The sequence below is a fragment of the Cyprinodon tularosa genome, unplaced genomic scaffold (genome assembly GCF_016077235.1).
Source record: "Cyprinodon tularosa strain WSP-4 unplaced genomic scaffold, ASM1607723v1 ctg35, whole genome shotgun sequence".
NCBI classification, from domain to species: Eukaryota; Metazoa; Chordata; class Actinopteri; order Cyprinodontiformes; family Cyprinodontidae; genus Cyprinodon; species Cyprinodon tularosa.
Window position 1 is genome coordinate 1005895 of NW_024039063.1, and position 17779 is coordinate 1023673.

General features: G+C 36.9%; 1 protein-coding gene across 3 annotated transcripts in view; it reads left to right on the top strand.

Moving 5' to 3' along the window:
- The window catches only part of bcar3 (BCAR3 adaptor protein, NSP family member), an 83912-nt gene that overhangs the window by 40376 nt on the left and 25757 nt on the right, over positions 1-17779 (top strand). For 2 of the 3 annotated variants that reach the window (XM_038295020.1, XM_038295021.1), the window contains 2 exons: positions 105-356; positions 6663-6705. In XM_038295020.1, coding sequence (XP_038150948.1) covers positions 105-356; positions 6663-6705 — 295 coding nt within the window. Of the gene's footprint in view, positions 1-104; positions 357-6662; positions 6706-17395; positions 17682-17779 lie in introns of those variants that run through there. The other variant, XM_038295022.1, reaches the window with a different exon arrangement.

Consider the following 17779-nt stretch of genomic DNA (forward strand, 5'->3'; position numbering starts at 1 on the left):
TCTAATTTATTTCCCTCATTTAATTAACTCAATTTAAAATGAGTCTTAAGAAGCGAAATATTTGAACTTGGTGTTTTACTTCATGACTTGTTTTTTTCATGAAGCCACCCTTCAGGGCTTGCCGGCAGCTTGTCTGAACCCACTGCAGCCTACCAGCCAGTCTCACTGCATGGAACGTTGCCCCGTCGCAGAAGAGGAGAAACCAACATCAACCAGAGCAACCACACATGGGAACCAAAAACAAATCAGGAGCAGACGTTACTTTCTGGAAAGACATTACTGCCTCCAGGACACAACTTTCAGCCTACAACACCCTGTTCGGGTGAGAACATCAGCAATGACTTCAAAAGTATAAGGTAAGAATAAACGAATGCAGACAGTTAGTTAGGATTGAGATTGTTGTTAGTGGATTTTTCAGAGTTTTCACTTTTATTTTTGTTGTCATTTACATCAAATGTGAATGACAACATCCTTTTAGATTGGATAATTAAATTTAATACTGAAAATGTTTGGATAACAATTATAAAGTGGCAGAAAAAGAATATACATTCTCTTTAATTAACATATAAAAAACATGGTGTGCATTTCTGTAGCTCTTAAATAAAGGTATTGTGGAGGATTTTCTCTACATTTTTAAGACCCTTCTGTCACTTAAAAAAAAAATGTGCCCAAAATGTGCCCATTTTTTCTCGTGCATGCTCTGTTTAAAAGTTGCTTTTCTTATAGCTCATACAAGCTTACTGTGCCTCAACGTCCGCTCTAACCCCTACATCCCTCAATCACTATAATGAGCGGGGACTATAAAGTGAACCCAGTCAACTTACTGTTCGAACAGATGATCAGTTCCCCGTTGGTCCATCGCACAATACCTGCGGCATCTTTGTTATTAGTGACTGTGACTGCAAATCCCATAATTCTTTGTGAGGAGAGTCCTCAGCGCAAAGCATTCTGGGATATATCTTCTACTGAGGCCTTTCTTTTCTTCTCATACACTTCTTAGACACTTTTTCTCTATGACCTTCTGCCATTTTCAAAGAACCGTGGTGAGAAAGGTGATATTCAATGACTGTCTGAAACCACAGCTCATAACAGATATATGCCTGAAAGTGTGCATGCGCAGGATAAGATGGCTAAAGCGATGAGCATGAAGGACGGCCTTACATAAACATATCACCAGAATGATTGGCAATTAGGATGACCATTTATTTTGATGATCCACCCGGAAATAAAAGATTGCCTTCTATACCTTTAAAATCCAATGGCGTCATCAGTCTTAAGGTTACCTAAAAACTAAATCAAATCTTCCATAGACCTTTTTGTCAAACCTGACCAACTTTATTAAGACAGCACCTCCTCACATCACGTGTTTCACAGCAATGTTAATTATTTTCCGTCCTCTTGCTTTGCAGTTTTTGTCTAAGAGGAGCCTAGCATCTGTTTTCAGATTAGCAAATTAATCTTGTTACTACTTGATAAAAATATCCGGAAAACTTATAAAAAAAAAACAGATATAACATTGTTTTGTTATTGCTTTTAAACGGCTTTCCATCAGAAAAGGGAGACCATTCAGAGCTGGATGAAGATAGGGGAGGCTGTAAACAGAGCCCTTGGGGGGGGGGGGGGGGGGGGGGGGGGGGGGGGCTCTACTTCAGAGAGAACCCAAACACACCTCATCCCTCATCATGTCCTCCCATCTCTGTCTCTGGGGTCAGTTTACAGCACACTGTATCTGATAGAAGCCAGCTCTGTGCGCGCGCCTGTGCGTGCCTGTGGCCCCCAGCAGTTCAGTACCTTTGTGAGCCAGGGTGTGGTAGGTTTGATCACAGATTAGTCTTAACTCTTTGTCTGCTCTCTCTTCATCTCTGTGCCTCCATGCTGGATCCATTTCATACGCTGATGACATACATGGTGGAATTCAGCCTCTGCAGGTGGCTGGATAGTGAGCAGCATTACACTCTCACTGGATGATGCTGCATAAACGCAACTTATCAGACTTGGTGTTTTACCTCCTTTTTTTGAATATTAAAAGCCTTTAAATCCACTAATTTGCCTTTGTAAAAGTTTAAAAACAAATCATAGTTTGCTTTTATATAAGACTATAACCGGTTAGTAAGTCGATCTTGATTTTCAATCCTCATGCTGCTGACTGACCTGTGGCCCCTGACCTTATGGTGCACTAGCTCCTTATTGGCCAGTCTGTCTTTTGTTGACCTCTATGGGCAGCTTGAGGACCACCAGGACAGGAGGAGGAGGGCAGCAGCAAAGTTTGTGGAAAAAAATAGGGTACAAAGAGAGATCAGTGCTGGGAGGATGTCTAACTCGTAGCTCATTTCAACTTTGATTCTACTTTTTAATTACTTATTGCACAGCTAAGTCAGCTGGCAATTTTAACCATCATATATCTTTTTTTTCTTAGATCTGGTTTGATGCACAAAACTGAAAACATCTCTCTCTTGTTTATTTTTTATTTTTTACTGTTATTTAGGGATAACCAAAAAAAAGATCAGCTATAGGCAACTAATGCTCCATTTGCTTTAAAAATTTACAGCCTGTGTTCAAACATATTTATTATGTTCTAAGAAGAAAATGTTGAACATTAGATCTGGTAGGCCAGACTGTAAAGAAAAAGAGAAAAAAATATCAGGAAAAAAAAACCGGATTGGTTTTTTACTATAAAAAAACTATTTCTTTAAAAAAGGCTTTACAGATCTGATGAAGTATTATGATCCACTTTTTCTCAAAGAAACACAATCTACATTGATCACTAATATGACAAGGTAGACAATCTCAATTGGGATCCATCATAAATGATGGAGTATTTATTAAAGCACAGAAAGTACGTATTTGTTTGCTGCAAATAAGCAGTTTCTGCCCAGAGTAGGAGATTGGCCTTCAATGGTTAACTTTTAAAGAAACTTTAACGTTTGGGCTGGGAATTGTATGAAAATTGGATCCCAGTTGGGATTGTCTACCTTGTCTTATTAGTGATCAATGTAGATTATGTTTCTGTGCGAAAAAGTGGATCATGAAAACAATATAATTGTTCCAGTACCTGTCAGTACTTTAAACTAACAAGTTCTGCCCAAATGGAAGTTGGTTTCTTACAAGATGGTAACTGTGAGGCGCCAGGCCCACTTCAGTGCCCATCCAGCCCACATTAACATGCCAGGCCTGGAAATATTTTATAAAAGTGTATCTGTTTTTAATTTAAGTTGTAGGTTCCTGTTAACTATTTAATTATAAACCCACAAAATCCAAATAACCTGGAATTAAATGTTAAGAGAGAGACAGCAAGAACCACAAGGTGGCACTCCTTAGGACTTTTTTTTTTACCCAAATACAATAAAGGGGTGTTTATCGATGTTTTATCATATATTTTCGATGAAATTTTTTTTTTTATAATTTCTCTTTTGATATTCATTATTATTATTTTATAGCTTGATGTGATTTATCACTAGTTTTAGCAGATGATGCAATGAAGTGCATAATCCCCAATATAGTTTGACTCCGGTGTGGAGTGTCTTTTTTTTTTTTTGGGGGGATAGGAACACACTGACCCCTAGAGATGGCATACTGGTACTGCATGCAGCTGTTCGCTTGTACTCTGTCCTGCACCGGTCTATAGCCAGCTGTGGTCATGCTGAGTACTGTGTGGTGAACTGCAAAGAACAACAGTAGCCAGAAAAAGATTGTGGTGAGCTCCACATGCTTCAGCCTTCCCTACTCTTTATTTTCATCCTCTTCCTCGCCTCAGCACTTTGAGTCATTTTCTGCTGCTTGCTGTGTCTGTCAAGATTGTTTTTGTGGTTTTTGAAGCAAAAGAAGTCAGCATTCACTGCAGTTTTTAGCAACTTTAGCACAAAAAATTAAGTATATAGAAGTGGTCAGCCTGAGGCTTAACCTCTCAGATACTTTTTACACAATTTTTAGGGAGCAAAAATAAATCCACTTTTAAATTCTGTATTTAGAGATGAAATGATTTACCTCACAAACGGGTTTTGTAGTATCCTTACCATCTTCCAGGATGTGCCTTTCTTTTTAAACCTGACCTTTTGACTTTGCCAGATTCACAAGGGAGGAGGGGGTAGAGGGGATTTCCCTCGTTTGAGAAGATTCATTCTGAGGGATTTAAATGGGTGGTGTCTATCCGTGGTGATTCCCAGTTTAGTCTCACACTGGAAAGTCGAGTCAGGGTTGCTGGAGGCAGATGGTTGATGTGGTCAGGGTTTTGAGTCTCACAGGAAAGATGAACACACATAAAGATACCGATAAAAAAAACAAAAAAACAAGCTTTTTCTGTCAACATTAGCAATTTATTTAGTTTATGTACATATTTAATGAATATGTCATCATAGCTCTATCTTTGTGCTGGACGATCAAGGTCTTCACTCAGAAGTTTACATTGTCATAGATGAATAACGTTAGTTCAGTGGGTGAAATGGACGTACAGAGAAGTTCAAACCCCATCAACACCTCCTTTCTCTGCAAATCTCAAAAAAACATAAAACGGGTGAATCCAAACGAAGCCCCCAGTTGACGTAAACTCAGGGATGTTGCCTTATTTGGTTCTGGCCTGTACTTTCGTCACACCCCGAAATTGACATACAGACCAGCCCAGCGGTTCACTGGCCAAAGAAGATGAATAGAGGTAGATGTAAGACACCAGTTTAGCTGGTTAGCCTACAGTTGGGTTTACTTCTACAAGAAATACAAAGCAGGCAGTTTCTCTGTTGAAAATGAGCCAGAACCAAGGGCGTAAATGCAGTGTTCCAGGCTGCACGGTGAAAGGGGAAATTATTTTTTTTTAACAAAGTGGATTTATATCTAAAATTTAAATAATTACCATATGTTTTTTTTTCTCCTTTTTTTTATCTCAAGATGTAATGAAATCAGTGCCCCTGGACATATCTGGTTTTAGCAAAAGAAAGGACCTCCAACAGTTCATCATGCAATTTCAAATGTCAAAAAAAGATAAAGGTTGTTCCATCTTTGTAATCTCTTTTAATTTCTACATGTTGAATTATTAGTTTTTTTTTTTAGTACTCTGAAGTAGTTATGCACCCGGGGTTGGGGAATTTTTCTTAACCTTATTATTAGGATTAAATTGACTGAAACAAATCCTTAAAATAAAATGATGGTGTAAACTTTTTAAATAATAGGTATTTTAAATTTTTTACATTTTGGTGAAAATATGAATTTCCTTTTAAAAAAAACAGTTGGAAGTAAAATTTAAGTGGTGTAAATGTCGATATTAAGTCACAGATTTAAAAAAATTTCTGCAACCCAGTCTAAATTCATAAACCTAATCTCCACCTTCAGTGTATATTATTGACTCTGACAGGTTGAATACAAATGCACACCACACTTTTCAGGTTTTTATCTGTAGAAAAACAAAAAATATCCATGGATATTTTTTTGTGAACACTGAAATGTCTTTTGAACTGAGAAAATGTGAAATAAATTTTAGGTGTTTCGATTCTCTTGCACTGACAGAGTATCACCCATAACAAAAACAGCCCCTGTGGCCTCGGCACAGCGGACAGCTCTGTGTTGTTATGTTGATATGCTGCAGGGCACGTCAGGACACGCTGTGATCTGCAGACCTGCAATAGAGTCACTAGCCATATATGTTGCGTCCTCAGGTGCTGGGCCACAGACACGTTGGAGATTTTGAGAGGACCTGAGAAGCTGAACAATCTGCCTTGAGTAAACGACTACAGTTTGTTGTGAATGAGGCCCTCTGTTGAGTTACGTAGGTAAATCCTACTCATTATTTTGGGCTATATAAAACTGGAGGGTCTTAGAGCTGCGCTAATATTCCCGTGAGAACACCATTCCAAGCTTTAGGGGTCCAAACTACCAACCCTGCTAATGCAGTGGGGGATTTGATCTGATTAATAGGGCTTTCACTGAGTTCCTTCAAGTCTCCTGTAGGAAAAGCTGCAGTAATACTACAGATACGAATTCAAGAAATAATTATAAGTATCTTTTTTCAAGAAATAAAAAGCCTTTAGGAAAAGGATAAGATGTGAAATCCAATAATAAGTTATTCTATTTAGGTCATTTCAATTTTTCCAACACAGACAAGTTGATAAAACAGCTTCTAAAGTGAGATGAAGTGAAAGTTTTTTTCAAAATTGTGTGTGTGTTTGTATGTGTGGTGCTCTAACCTCTGTGTAAAACTATCAGTGGACTAAGAATGGGATGCGTGTGGCTGTGATGTGTGCTATGGTGGGGGAGGAGTGAAGGAGGAGGTGGAACCCAGAGGGCAGCAAGTGGACGTGTTTACCAGCGACTGACAGAGTAAGAAGAGAAAAGCACACAGAACAGTCAGACCTTTGAACTCTGTAGCAAGAAATTTTATTTCTCAGAAACTTTACAGTGAATATTTGCGGTCTTGTTCTCATACCCATGAATGGAGACGCATGGAGTCATGAAGCCAATGTGCAGCTGTAAAAACCTCAGCATCCGCTGATTTCAGAAAAGCAACATCAGCACCGCATAGAGACCCACCTGAAGACAAGCCAACATCAACCAGCTCTGTAGTTTTCATTTCTGTAGAAGCTGCAGGGTGGAACCAAACCTCAGGACACGGTTCTTTTGGTCCGGCTGCTAAGGATGTTCTCTCTAAACAGGACAATCTCTCTGTCTGTCTTTCCCAGGGATCCTGTAGCTGCTCTGGATGCTGCAGTCGACTATGTTAAGGTAGGACAAACCTTTGCTGCTGACATGGAATTCACTATAGTGATAGAGTTGCACATTTTTATCACCACTGTCTTGGTGTGTTGTAATAAGAGTTTAATTCGTAGATTTACTTTAAAGGAGCGTCCCATTTTAATTTACTGAACTCTGCTCGCTTTGTACTAAGAAAAAAAAACTCAGACTAACACAAAGGTCCTAACCTCACAGTGTGCTCTGAACACACTGATAAGTTGCAGAGCTGATCTTAAACTATAGAACTGCATAAACACAGTGCATTGGCTACACACAACTATCCATAAAAAATCTCAAAACTCCTGGAGTCATTTTCCTCACTTTAAATAGATGCTATAGAAAAGGTCACAGGACATTTTTCATTTGTTTTGCTTTTCCATTGGATTTTCACTGTACGATTAACTTTAGTACAAACAGGATGATTTTACACGTTTAAAAAAAGACTAACTAAAGATGATCTGATTTATTTTATTTAAACCATAAAAAAACAACATTACACCTAATTATGAATAATATTCCTTCTGCTGATAAAATAACCTAGCTTTGACTTTTGCTGACCTAAGCATGTTCAACAATTATTACTGATTTGCAATTTACATGTTGATAATAAACAAAGATATAGAAGAAAACTATTGGCTAATTAACACACTTATCTCCCTAAATACAACAATTAACCTTTTTTTTTTACTTTTTTTTTGAGTGGCATTTTTTTATGTTTCCTCCACATAATACTCTCTATCTTCTTCAAATGGCAATATACATAATAATTGTTTGTTTTATGAGCGGGAAAAAAAGAATAGAGTCCATATTCCAGTCAGCTGAACAGCAGTGCACTTTCAGAGAACTGATTTAAAGGATTATAAAGTAGAGGAAATAATGTTTTTTTAGATTTTTAAAAGAGATTTTAAACTGTACGTTTTTAAAAATATGTCAGCTTTTAGGACAGACGGTATCTCATTAAAACAGGTTCCATTATTTAGCAAGCGAAATGGATAAAGTGTAGCACTCACAAGTTCTACACATGATTGATTTGAGATTGCTCCTATCAAATCTATTCAGGGAAAGGATGGACTTTCAGCAGAACCTTTCTAGCTGATTGGGTTAGGTTTGGGGAAAGTTTCAGCCAATCACAGCAACAAACAAATGTTGTTCCTCTTACAAAGATAAAGTTGGGTGTTCTGACAGAACAGATGTGAAAGCAGCATCTGTGCTGCCAAGTTTATTATAGTTTGGCTGTTGGCTTTTAGCAGGCTCTGCTTTTGTCACAGCTTTATGTTCCACCTAAAACCATAAATGCGGCGTGATTGGCCACGCCAAATTTCTGTCAGTCTCCAATGATTTAAGCTGGAGCGGTACAGGATTGATGCTCATGTGTTTTTCAACACACAAATACAGCTAAAATTCAGCTTCCAGGCAAATCCTGGGTTAAGGATATTTTTTGCACATCCCTAAAGAGAAAATTCTGCTCAACTTGTTTCAAATTATTAAAGAAATTCATTTAAATTGCAGCAGCATTTTCTTTTTACAATGTACCGGTCAAATGCTTAGAACAGAGATAACTGTTTTGTTATTTATAGAGTTATTTTTGTTTTTATTCAATAAAAAAAATGATCTGAAAAGGATGAGTAATTTTGAAAGTATAATAAATTTATTATAGGGAACAAATTTTTACACTGACAGCAAAAACTGATAAGCAAAAGTTTTGAGAGAAACTATTTTGTGACTATTTTGTCTCAGATAAAAGATAAACAAACATTTATAAATCTATTTTTGAGAAAAAATGGTTCCACTCTGATTGCAGAAAAAAAAAACTATATTTGAAAGTAAAAAAAAAAATACATATATACCGTATATATATATATATATATATATATATATATATATATATATATATATATATATATATATATATATATATATATATATATATATATATATATATATATGAAACCTCAGTTCGAAAATGTATTCTCTCCAACATATTTTTTTGACTTTTAAAATTATCCCCTTTCAGATCACTTTTTTTCTTAAATTTATTAAACAAAAATATACTCTGTTTTTTATATATAAAATACTGTTATTTCCTAGATATGTGGACATGAGGAATGTTTTAGATTTTATAGAGTAGATCCACAAAAAATATATACGGTAATTGGTATATTAATAATCATATAATAGAAGTGTACTTAAAAACTATAACTAATCAATCAGATACTTAATTCTTTTTTTAATCCATCATATATTTTTGCTAAAGCTTTTCACACCATGAGACTCATTAGCATCCATGGAACTGAACTGAATCCAGCCCACAGTGCATGTTGTGCTACATGTGTTTAACCCATTATCTCTTCCTTCAAAGAATAAACATTCGTCTTCGGAGACGTTAATATAAAAGCAGCAGGTTTTTCATGATAACTTAGCCATAAATCACACAGTTTTTGTCTCTGCTGTCAGTTTCATGCTGCCTTAAATCATGTTCACACACAAACACCACCTGAGTCTCAGCTTTCACTAAAACAGAGATGATGGCACCGAGGTGCAGCCTCATCTGGCTGTCGTGTGATATTCTTTATGGCTGTTTCATTCTGCTGGGGCCTTTGTTTTTACTCTCTGAGGTCCGTTTGGTCCCTATGATAATCTGCTTTATTGGCCTGGAGATCTGTATGATTTAAGGGCAATAAAAACATGTTTCCAGCAGCTGAAAGGCTCCCATGAAGGTAAATATGATTTGTGCCATGATATCTTTGACAATATTTAGGGTTGGACCTTGTATCTCTTCGTTAAAATGACAAATTAAAGGTATTTATTTTCATTCGGATTCACAGTATTTGAATCCAATCTGTTCAAGAAGGCAGTTAGGAGCAGTGGCAAAATATCACAGAATTTCCCTCGATTGCCTAAATGTGTTTGCCATCTGTTATGCTCTCTTTCCTCCAATTCAGCCTCATGTAAATGGATTTAGGCCTGAGAATGACAGTTCGTTTTCAGCAGAGGCATCAAGTACGAAGTATAAATACTTCATTACTGTACTTAAGTACACTTTTTAGGTATCTATACTTCATTACTTACTTTCCTTCCTACTTCTGACTTCTACTCATTACATTTTCACACAAGTATCTGTACTTTCTATTCCTTCAATTTTTAAAAAAAATGTTACTTGTTACTCTTGGCTTCGGTTTAATGTTAATAAATATTTATTTCTCGTCATGTGCTCCATCCAATGCAGATCATTGGCGCCATCCACATCTAGTGAAAACTAGTGTAATTGGATGAGTCATATAACGCAAACACTCATTGGTTAGCTAAAGGAAATCATTAGAAGCAAGCAGGTGTCCTTCAACCTGCAAACGTGAATTATCTATGACATGCTACAATGTAGGATTCAGAAAAAGATGTTGAAATGTCTGAAAGGTCGGACACAGGCGAGATCGTATCGAGAGATGGAGACGGAGACCAACAAGACCTCCCTCATCCTTGGCCCTATCTCAAAGAATTTTTAGAAATAGTCGAAAAATATGAGCTTTCAATTCATATAGTGGCATCTGGCTGTTTTTTTTTTAAAGTTACTTTATACTTTTAGACTTTGAGTAGTTTTTGGAGCACATACTTTTTCACTTTTACTTGAGTAAAGAGTTGAAGTTGATACTTCAACTTTTACCAGAGTATTTTTATATGGCAGTATCTATACTTCTACTTAAAGGGGAACACCTTTTTTTACATTGGCCCCTTGATTTTACGTTATTACATCATGTTCTACTCACCCATATTAGTTTTTTGTCAGAATAAAGTATGAACAGTTTAGTTTGTGCCTTCAAGTCATTGCTCATTGGAAGACATTACTTGGATATAACAAAACCGAATATCTTCGGGACAGCTCCAAATTATACAAAACTCATATGCGTGAGAAGAACATGATGTAATAACATAAAATCAAGGGCCCAATGTAAAAAAACTAGTGTTCCCCTTTAAGAAAAAAATGTGTGTAGTTTGTACACCACTGCTTTTCAGTCAGTTGGACTCAGCCGACTCAGTTTGTCTATTTTTTTGTTTGGCACGCTGGAATTACTTTTTTTTTTCTTTTGAATGTCCTGGTATTTTGGTCCATGATGCTATATTCTCCAACAGGATTCCCAGAACGCTTGCAAAAGTAACATGCACACAGCCTAATGGAACACCCCCCCTACACACACACACACACACACACACACACACACACACACACACACACACACACACACACACACACACACACACACACACACACACACAGTCCCAGTTTTGTGTTTAATATAAACTTTTTTGGATGTGTACAGTTTAGTAAATTTTTCACATTGATGAAATTCTCTAAACAAAAGCTTTATAAACATTGTTTTGCCAGTAGGCTACTTTTCTAGGAACAATGCCCTAACCACACAGATAGTGGCTTTTATTCGCTTTTCTGGGTGATTTTGTTTTCTTCTCTCTCACCATCCCACCATTCAACCATCTTCATCTTTCCAGCCATCAGTCATTCCCTCCATCTGTTCTCTCATATGTTTGATGCTGCCACATGAGTGTGAAAAGCAAAGTCAGTCCTTCCCACGAGAGCCTCACTCAGCGGTCAAACTGGGGCTGTGAGTCAGTGGTGGATGACTGCTCTCTTTGCTGTGTGCTGACTGCTAATAGAGCTACTGTATCAGGTGTGTGAGATGAGAAGTGTGGAAATGTGGCTGTCGGCCCGTCTCCAGGTGTGTTTGTGTTTTCATAAAGTTGATGAAAACAGACAGGTGAGTATGTGCAGAGAAACTGACAAAGCTTGTGTTTGGTGTCATGCGCTGAAGGCATCGGTGCAGTAAACCATTCACTGTGTGGTTGAACATGTGAGTTGGAGCGGATGTTTCCAACACGTGGAAAGTAGTTTTCAGAGAACAATAGCATGAAAGTATGCTGAGTATAAGGCCCATTACTGCTCCTGCAGACGCCTTTCCGACGCTTTTAGAAGCCTAAATACTTTCTGTCTAATTACCTTTTTCCTCTTATCCAAATGAGGGGAAAAATTTAGATAAATTCGCCTCAAATCTAAAAGAGCTTTTAGTAAGGCCTGACAGCACGAAGTTTAGCTAAGAATAATTTTTTTTTACATGCAAACTTTTAGCTATATTTATTATCTTTTAGGGTTTTTTCGTAATTTAAAGTGAAAATATTTTATTAAGTGTATTAAGAAATCAACAACGGAATGACAGGTTTATAAACAGGAGGAAAACAGGAGCAAATTACTCTGTTCGGTTATTTTGACTCCTGTACTGAAAGCAAACAGCTGCTGGCCATAAAACAAGCCTTTGATGGTGATTTTCTCACAATTCAAAATTTTTCATAACTTCTCTTTTCTCAAACTTCTACTCATTCTTTTTCATTTCCAGTCAGATTTGAAAGCAGCTCTGCAGCTTTAGAAAACAGTAGAGGTCTGTGTGTGTTTGTATGTGTTTGTGTGTGCAAGGGGGGTGGGGGGGTTGGTTTCAGGTTGCAGCAGTACACAGAGACACCAAGCCCCATAAAGTCAGCAAAATTAATACACCTTGTATTATAATATCAAAGCATGATCAATATTTTATTTCGCCTCTTAAAGTAATTGATTTTATGCATCTTTATGCAACTCAGGCACCAGCATCTGCAGAAAGAATTACTGACAGGTTTATATGAGTGTGCACTCTAGTGGCTATGTTTATGTACTACCATTACAAGACAGCCAATCGTTAGTCATGGAATCAGACAGTGGCGCATTAACTGAGATTCATTATTTTCATTTAGTAATGAAGCTTAAATTAAAATATCATCCATTTATCTTTAACGGAATCAATAAATGCAAAAAAGTCTTCAAAGCCTAAAAAGTAGATCCAAACTGCAAAAGTGCTGAAGACCTGAATTATAAATTAGTGTGAAATCCCACTTATTAAGAGCTGCTTTTGACTTTTCTATATAGACTCTAAATTGAAGCATAATTTATTTGAGGCTGTATTCCAAAGTTTCTTTTCTTTTCATTATGCCACTGCAGTGTTATTATCATAGTGTAAAACATTTTAAATTGTCTAATTCCAAATAAACTTTCCTTGAAGCTTTAAACTGCAATTGGCAGCATTGCTGGTTTCTCCAACTGAATGTAATTGTTTTGATTAACTGTACACTGTAAATAATATCCGTAGAATTAACAGTGAATTCCTGTAAAATCATGACATAAAAAAACTGTAGATGCAAAAACAATGAAGCATTGTGTAATTTACAATGATAAACTGTAAAACTCCTAACCAAATAAAACTGTTCATTTTACAGTAAGAATATGTTGAATAGATCAGAATTTTTTGTATAATTAGCAAATTAATGTAATTTAAACACAAATTAACTGTAATGCCAAAAAGAAGTCATACAGTTAAAATTACATCATTGCCCTGTTAAAAAAAAAGTCAGTAGCCTCTTTGGCACATTTCATAAAACGAGTTTTTGCCTCGGCAACCGCCCGAGCCGCTTGTCGCTTGGACTGCCATTACCAATCAGCTGCCTCTGGAATCCCACAGGCAGGGAGCACTGAGTCCATTAATGGTACTCATCATAAGGGGTCTTTGGGCTGCGCTTCGACAGATCCCTAACCTAATTTTGTTTACCATTTCGTAAAACTCTAAACCAAATAAAACTGTTAATGTGTTTAAAAGACAATACTTTTTTTTTTAAGAATAAATTAGGAAAGTGAAGCTTTATGTAGGTCTAGTTAACACGGGATGCCTATCCATGATGATATTTGAATGGAAAACGCAGCTGAATCAAACCATGGCCATCTGGAAGAGGACTTATTGAATCGATTCTCTGCTCTACATATATTGGAATTTTTCATGAAACCAATCATTGGTAAGTAAACAATTCTATTTTCTGTTTATTCCTGCTATGTAGGATAGGGACAGGGACAGGGCGGAACATTGAGCTATTAGGACTGCTGTGATTGTTTGTTCTCTCTTTGCAAAGAAGGTTGATAAAATGCTGACCGAGTTAATTACCATGTATCTCCTTTATTTCTTCTTCAATCAGCCAACAGGTTTGACCTGCGTAAACTATATCTAAGGAAACCAGTTAGATCTAAAGATACATTTGGATATGACTTTAGTGTTATGGTTCTTCCCATTTGTTGTGACTCTGAGTTTTCAGTTTTTTGTTATCAGTTGTTTTGTTTTTATTTTCCATGATATTCAAGCATTCTTTAGTTACTCTCTGTTGCCCCCTTGTGATTGTTTTCTTTCCCCTTGGATTCCCTCTTGCCAGTTCCACCCACACCTGCTCCTTATTCAGCTCATTTGTCCATCCTTTGTTCTGTTCTCCATAAATACTCCACCTCTGCAGTCACTCAGTGCTGGTTCCTTCTCAATGCTTTACACATCTACTCAGCTCATCTCCCCGTGGCTCCTCAGGCTCATTTTTCCCCTGATGTCTCCATGGTTTTTGGTTTGTTAAACATTTTAGTTAGATTTTAGGATTTGTACCTCTGTTTCCTTTGTTCTTCAATTAAACCTGTGAGAACTAATCTGCTTCACTCGGCTCTGCATCTGGGTCCTTAAGCAACCTTACCACCCATTGTTGACATTTAGGCCATTCTGTTTGTGATTAAGAATAGTTATAAAAACCTTGATACAATTATGAGCATTTGGTTATAAATGGTCAGTCTCTACATCACAGGTGTGATGTGTGTTTTTTTTCTATCCGTTTGGCCTTTATGAGACAAAATAGGGATATTGTGGGATATATGTTCTTTTAAAGTGACCGAATAAATTGGATAAAAGTTATACCAGAGCAGTCTGCTATTTGTCAATAAGATAATAAAAACAAAGGCTTCATTGGTTCAGCTCCAGCTGCAACCGGCTCCCTTAAAAGACTCAAAAACGATGAAGTGGGTTGACATAAAATAAGTTTGACTACATTCAAAGGAACAAACACTTATATTGTATTTTTATTTTTTTATTTTTTTAGCTTCTGTTTCCTTGAACCCCAGTCGACCTCGGCAGATGGCCTCTCACACTTAGCCTGGTTCTGGAGGTTTCTTCCTGTTAAAAGGGATTTTTTCCTCTCCACTGTCGCTACAAGCATGCTTGGTGTGAGGGATTACCATAGAGTCAATGAGTCAATGCAATCAACTGGCTTCCTTAAATAGAAAACTTTGAATCAATCTGACTGTATGATCTGATTGAATTGTAAAGTGTCTTGAGATTACATGTTATGAATTGGAGTTATATAAATTAACTGAATTGAATTGAATTATTAGTTCCCCGAGAGGAAAATAATTGATATAAAGAAAAGGAGTGAAGACAAAAGCTAAAAACCAAAATTTTGCGTTTGATTGTATTTTTTTGGCATCTTTTTCAATTGTCTTGTCATTTAGAGTGATCCATCAGCCCTGTTTTATCTGCAGTCTATCCGTGCTTTAGTTTAGCTCACATTAAGTCAGAAACACTGATATATTTCTGGGTATTGTCCCCCTGTTAATGTTATGTAACTCTTCCCAGTAAGAGTAGTGACATTTCTGCTAACAGTTGGAGTTCACAGAGCGAACGCGTCGGGTTGCAGTGAGAGCATAAATAAGATCAGTGTTTAGTATCAATCAATGAGCCATTACAATCACATTGAACAGCACAGCAGCCCCTGACTTTTATTATTTCATACAGAATCTTGATGAATGCTGCCATCAGATATGGGCTGACACTGATACTATTATTGTTTTATGATATAATAATTTTAACTTGAAATCCGAACTACCTGCCTGTGGCAGAAGGACTTTTAGCACTGCATGCTGTCTTGTATCACCGCTTATTTACTACCGCTTACATTTGCTAGTTTTAGTATTTGTTGGTAGAAAATGATAGAAAACTCTCCATTCCAACATTCCTGAGGTAGTAATGTATTTAAAAAGGGCTGAAACAGCTTTGTCTCCCTCAGTCCATTTGTCAGAAACAACAAACAAATAGAAATAGAAACTACAGAGCCTCAGGATGCTGATCTCTGTCCCTTGCTGTACTTCCAATGCATTCCTGGAGAATTGGATATGTGTATTTTAAGGTGTGCGATCAGCCTAGCTGGTGATTTTGGGCTGCTGTGGTTAACAGTGGGGTGAGTGTTTGTGTGTGTGTCGTGCCCCGGAAATGTTGGAAATGTATTTCCTTCCTGTATCCTCAGAAGGTTCAGACTGTAATTAGACTCAGAATATTCCCTCAGTCGGCTGCTGTTGGGGAGTCACCCTCTGCGTTCGCATGTTTGCTTGTGCTGCTGTATAATATACTTCCATCTCTGTACATTCAGTGTCCAGCCTCAATGTGTACATTTCTATGCGTCGTTTTGGTGGGAAAGTTGTGGCGCTCCACTAGAATGTCACCAGAGGTAATTGCTCCACAGTGATTAAGTCTCACAGATGGGCAGCTATTCATCAGCATCATTCTGCAGGGCACAGAGGAAGGGATGGATGTTTGATCTCCCTTTGAAGACCCAGCACCCTCTTTCTGGCTTATTTTCATGACACAAAAGCTGCAGTCATTTTCTAAATGAGTACAGAAAAAAAAAATTGGTCTCTTTTTAAATGGTGTTTTGTATTGTAAGGAATGTAAAATGGAAAACAAAATTAGAATTAAAATCACAAATAGGAAGAGAATTTTTGTGTTTTATGCCACTTAGATATATGAAACATTTTCTTGGTTTATTTTAACAATGTAGGCCTTATTTTCAATTAAAACAGCATCTCACTGAGATTTTCTGCATGATTATCATTTAAAAATAATATATAATAAAAACTAGGCTTTTTCGAGTATAATTAAGACCATGAACCCTATTTGTGAACCAGATCAACCAGACTTTTTTAGACCAGTGCAGATTTTTGGGTTTTCTTCAAGGTCTTGTCTTCTAGTTCAAATTTTGAGCTAATTTGATTTCTAATAAATGGTTAAATTATCAATTTTTATAAACTGTGAAAGCTGTAAACCTGCACCAAAAAAACCCAAAAAGCATCAGACCAATAGGAGTCGATCAACAATTATTAATATTACTGTATACTATACTACAGTCACAAAAATAAAAAAATGTACTTTTTTTTCTTCCCTTCAACTTTCTTCTTGGCTTGATCTCTTTACTGAGACATATTTTTCTTTGCATATTTTTCTTAACCTATCTACTGTTTTTTCTATTTGAAGCATTTTTGTTTTTCTGTTTGTGTGTTTTGGAGAAACCATAATTTATGGACATACTTATAAAATAGAATAACAATCTCAAAAGATTTATTTCCAGGGGGAAAAACACATCTATTTCTCTGCAGCAAACATTGCAGTTTCCGTTTAACACACAAAAACATTCTAAATTAAAAAGGTTTTTATTGATAGGTAATCATCCGAAGATACACTTTAACACATTTTAAAAAAAATAAATCATAACATTAACAAGGAATATTTGATCATGTTAGTCTGGTTTTAGGAAAATTAATAATGTGAAGTACAGAGTGTTTTACCCAACCATGAGTTTGTTTTAGAGAAGATGACAGGGAGATTTGCCTTTGGGCCACTCCCAGGCAGTCCACACCACTGGCTACAACCTTACCACATGGATGTTTCTCTCTTCCAAACATGAATCCTGGGGGTGGGGTTTAGAGGGAAAACTGTTGGAAAGGATGCGTAAAGCTAGGAGAGCTGTGGAGCGTTCACTCTGCAGGGGACTGTGGAGGAGAGAGAGAGATTCTGCTCAGAGAATGCTTCTATGATGGAGGTTTTTCTTGGAAGAAGCAAACAGGCATTTGTTCATCCAAGTTGAACTTTTCATCAGCAGTTGGTGTGATCAAAGTGCAGCTGGACTAAACTTCTGCAGCTGGCCTTTGCATTTTGGAAAAGTTGGCTGGAATGACGGAGCGATGCAACCTAAAGGCTCTGACAGCAACTCTGTGTTGTTTCTACCACAAGAACTCTGTCATCACTGGGAAGGTGAGAAAACAAGGGGCTGCTCATCTTATTCATTTAAATCATTTAATTGATTTTGGTTAAAGTGCAAATCTTCAACAGATGTTCCATTTTTTATGCAT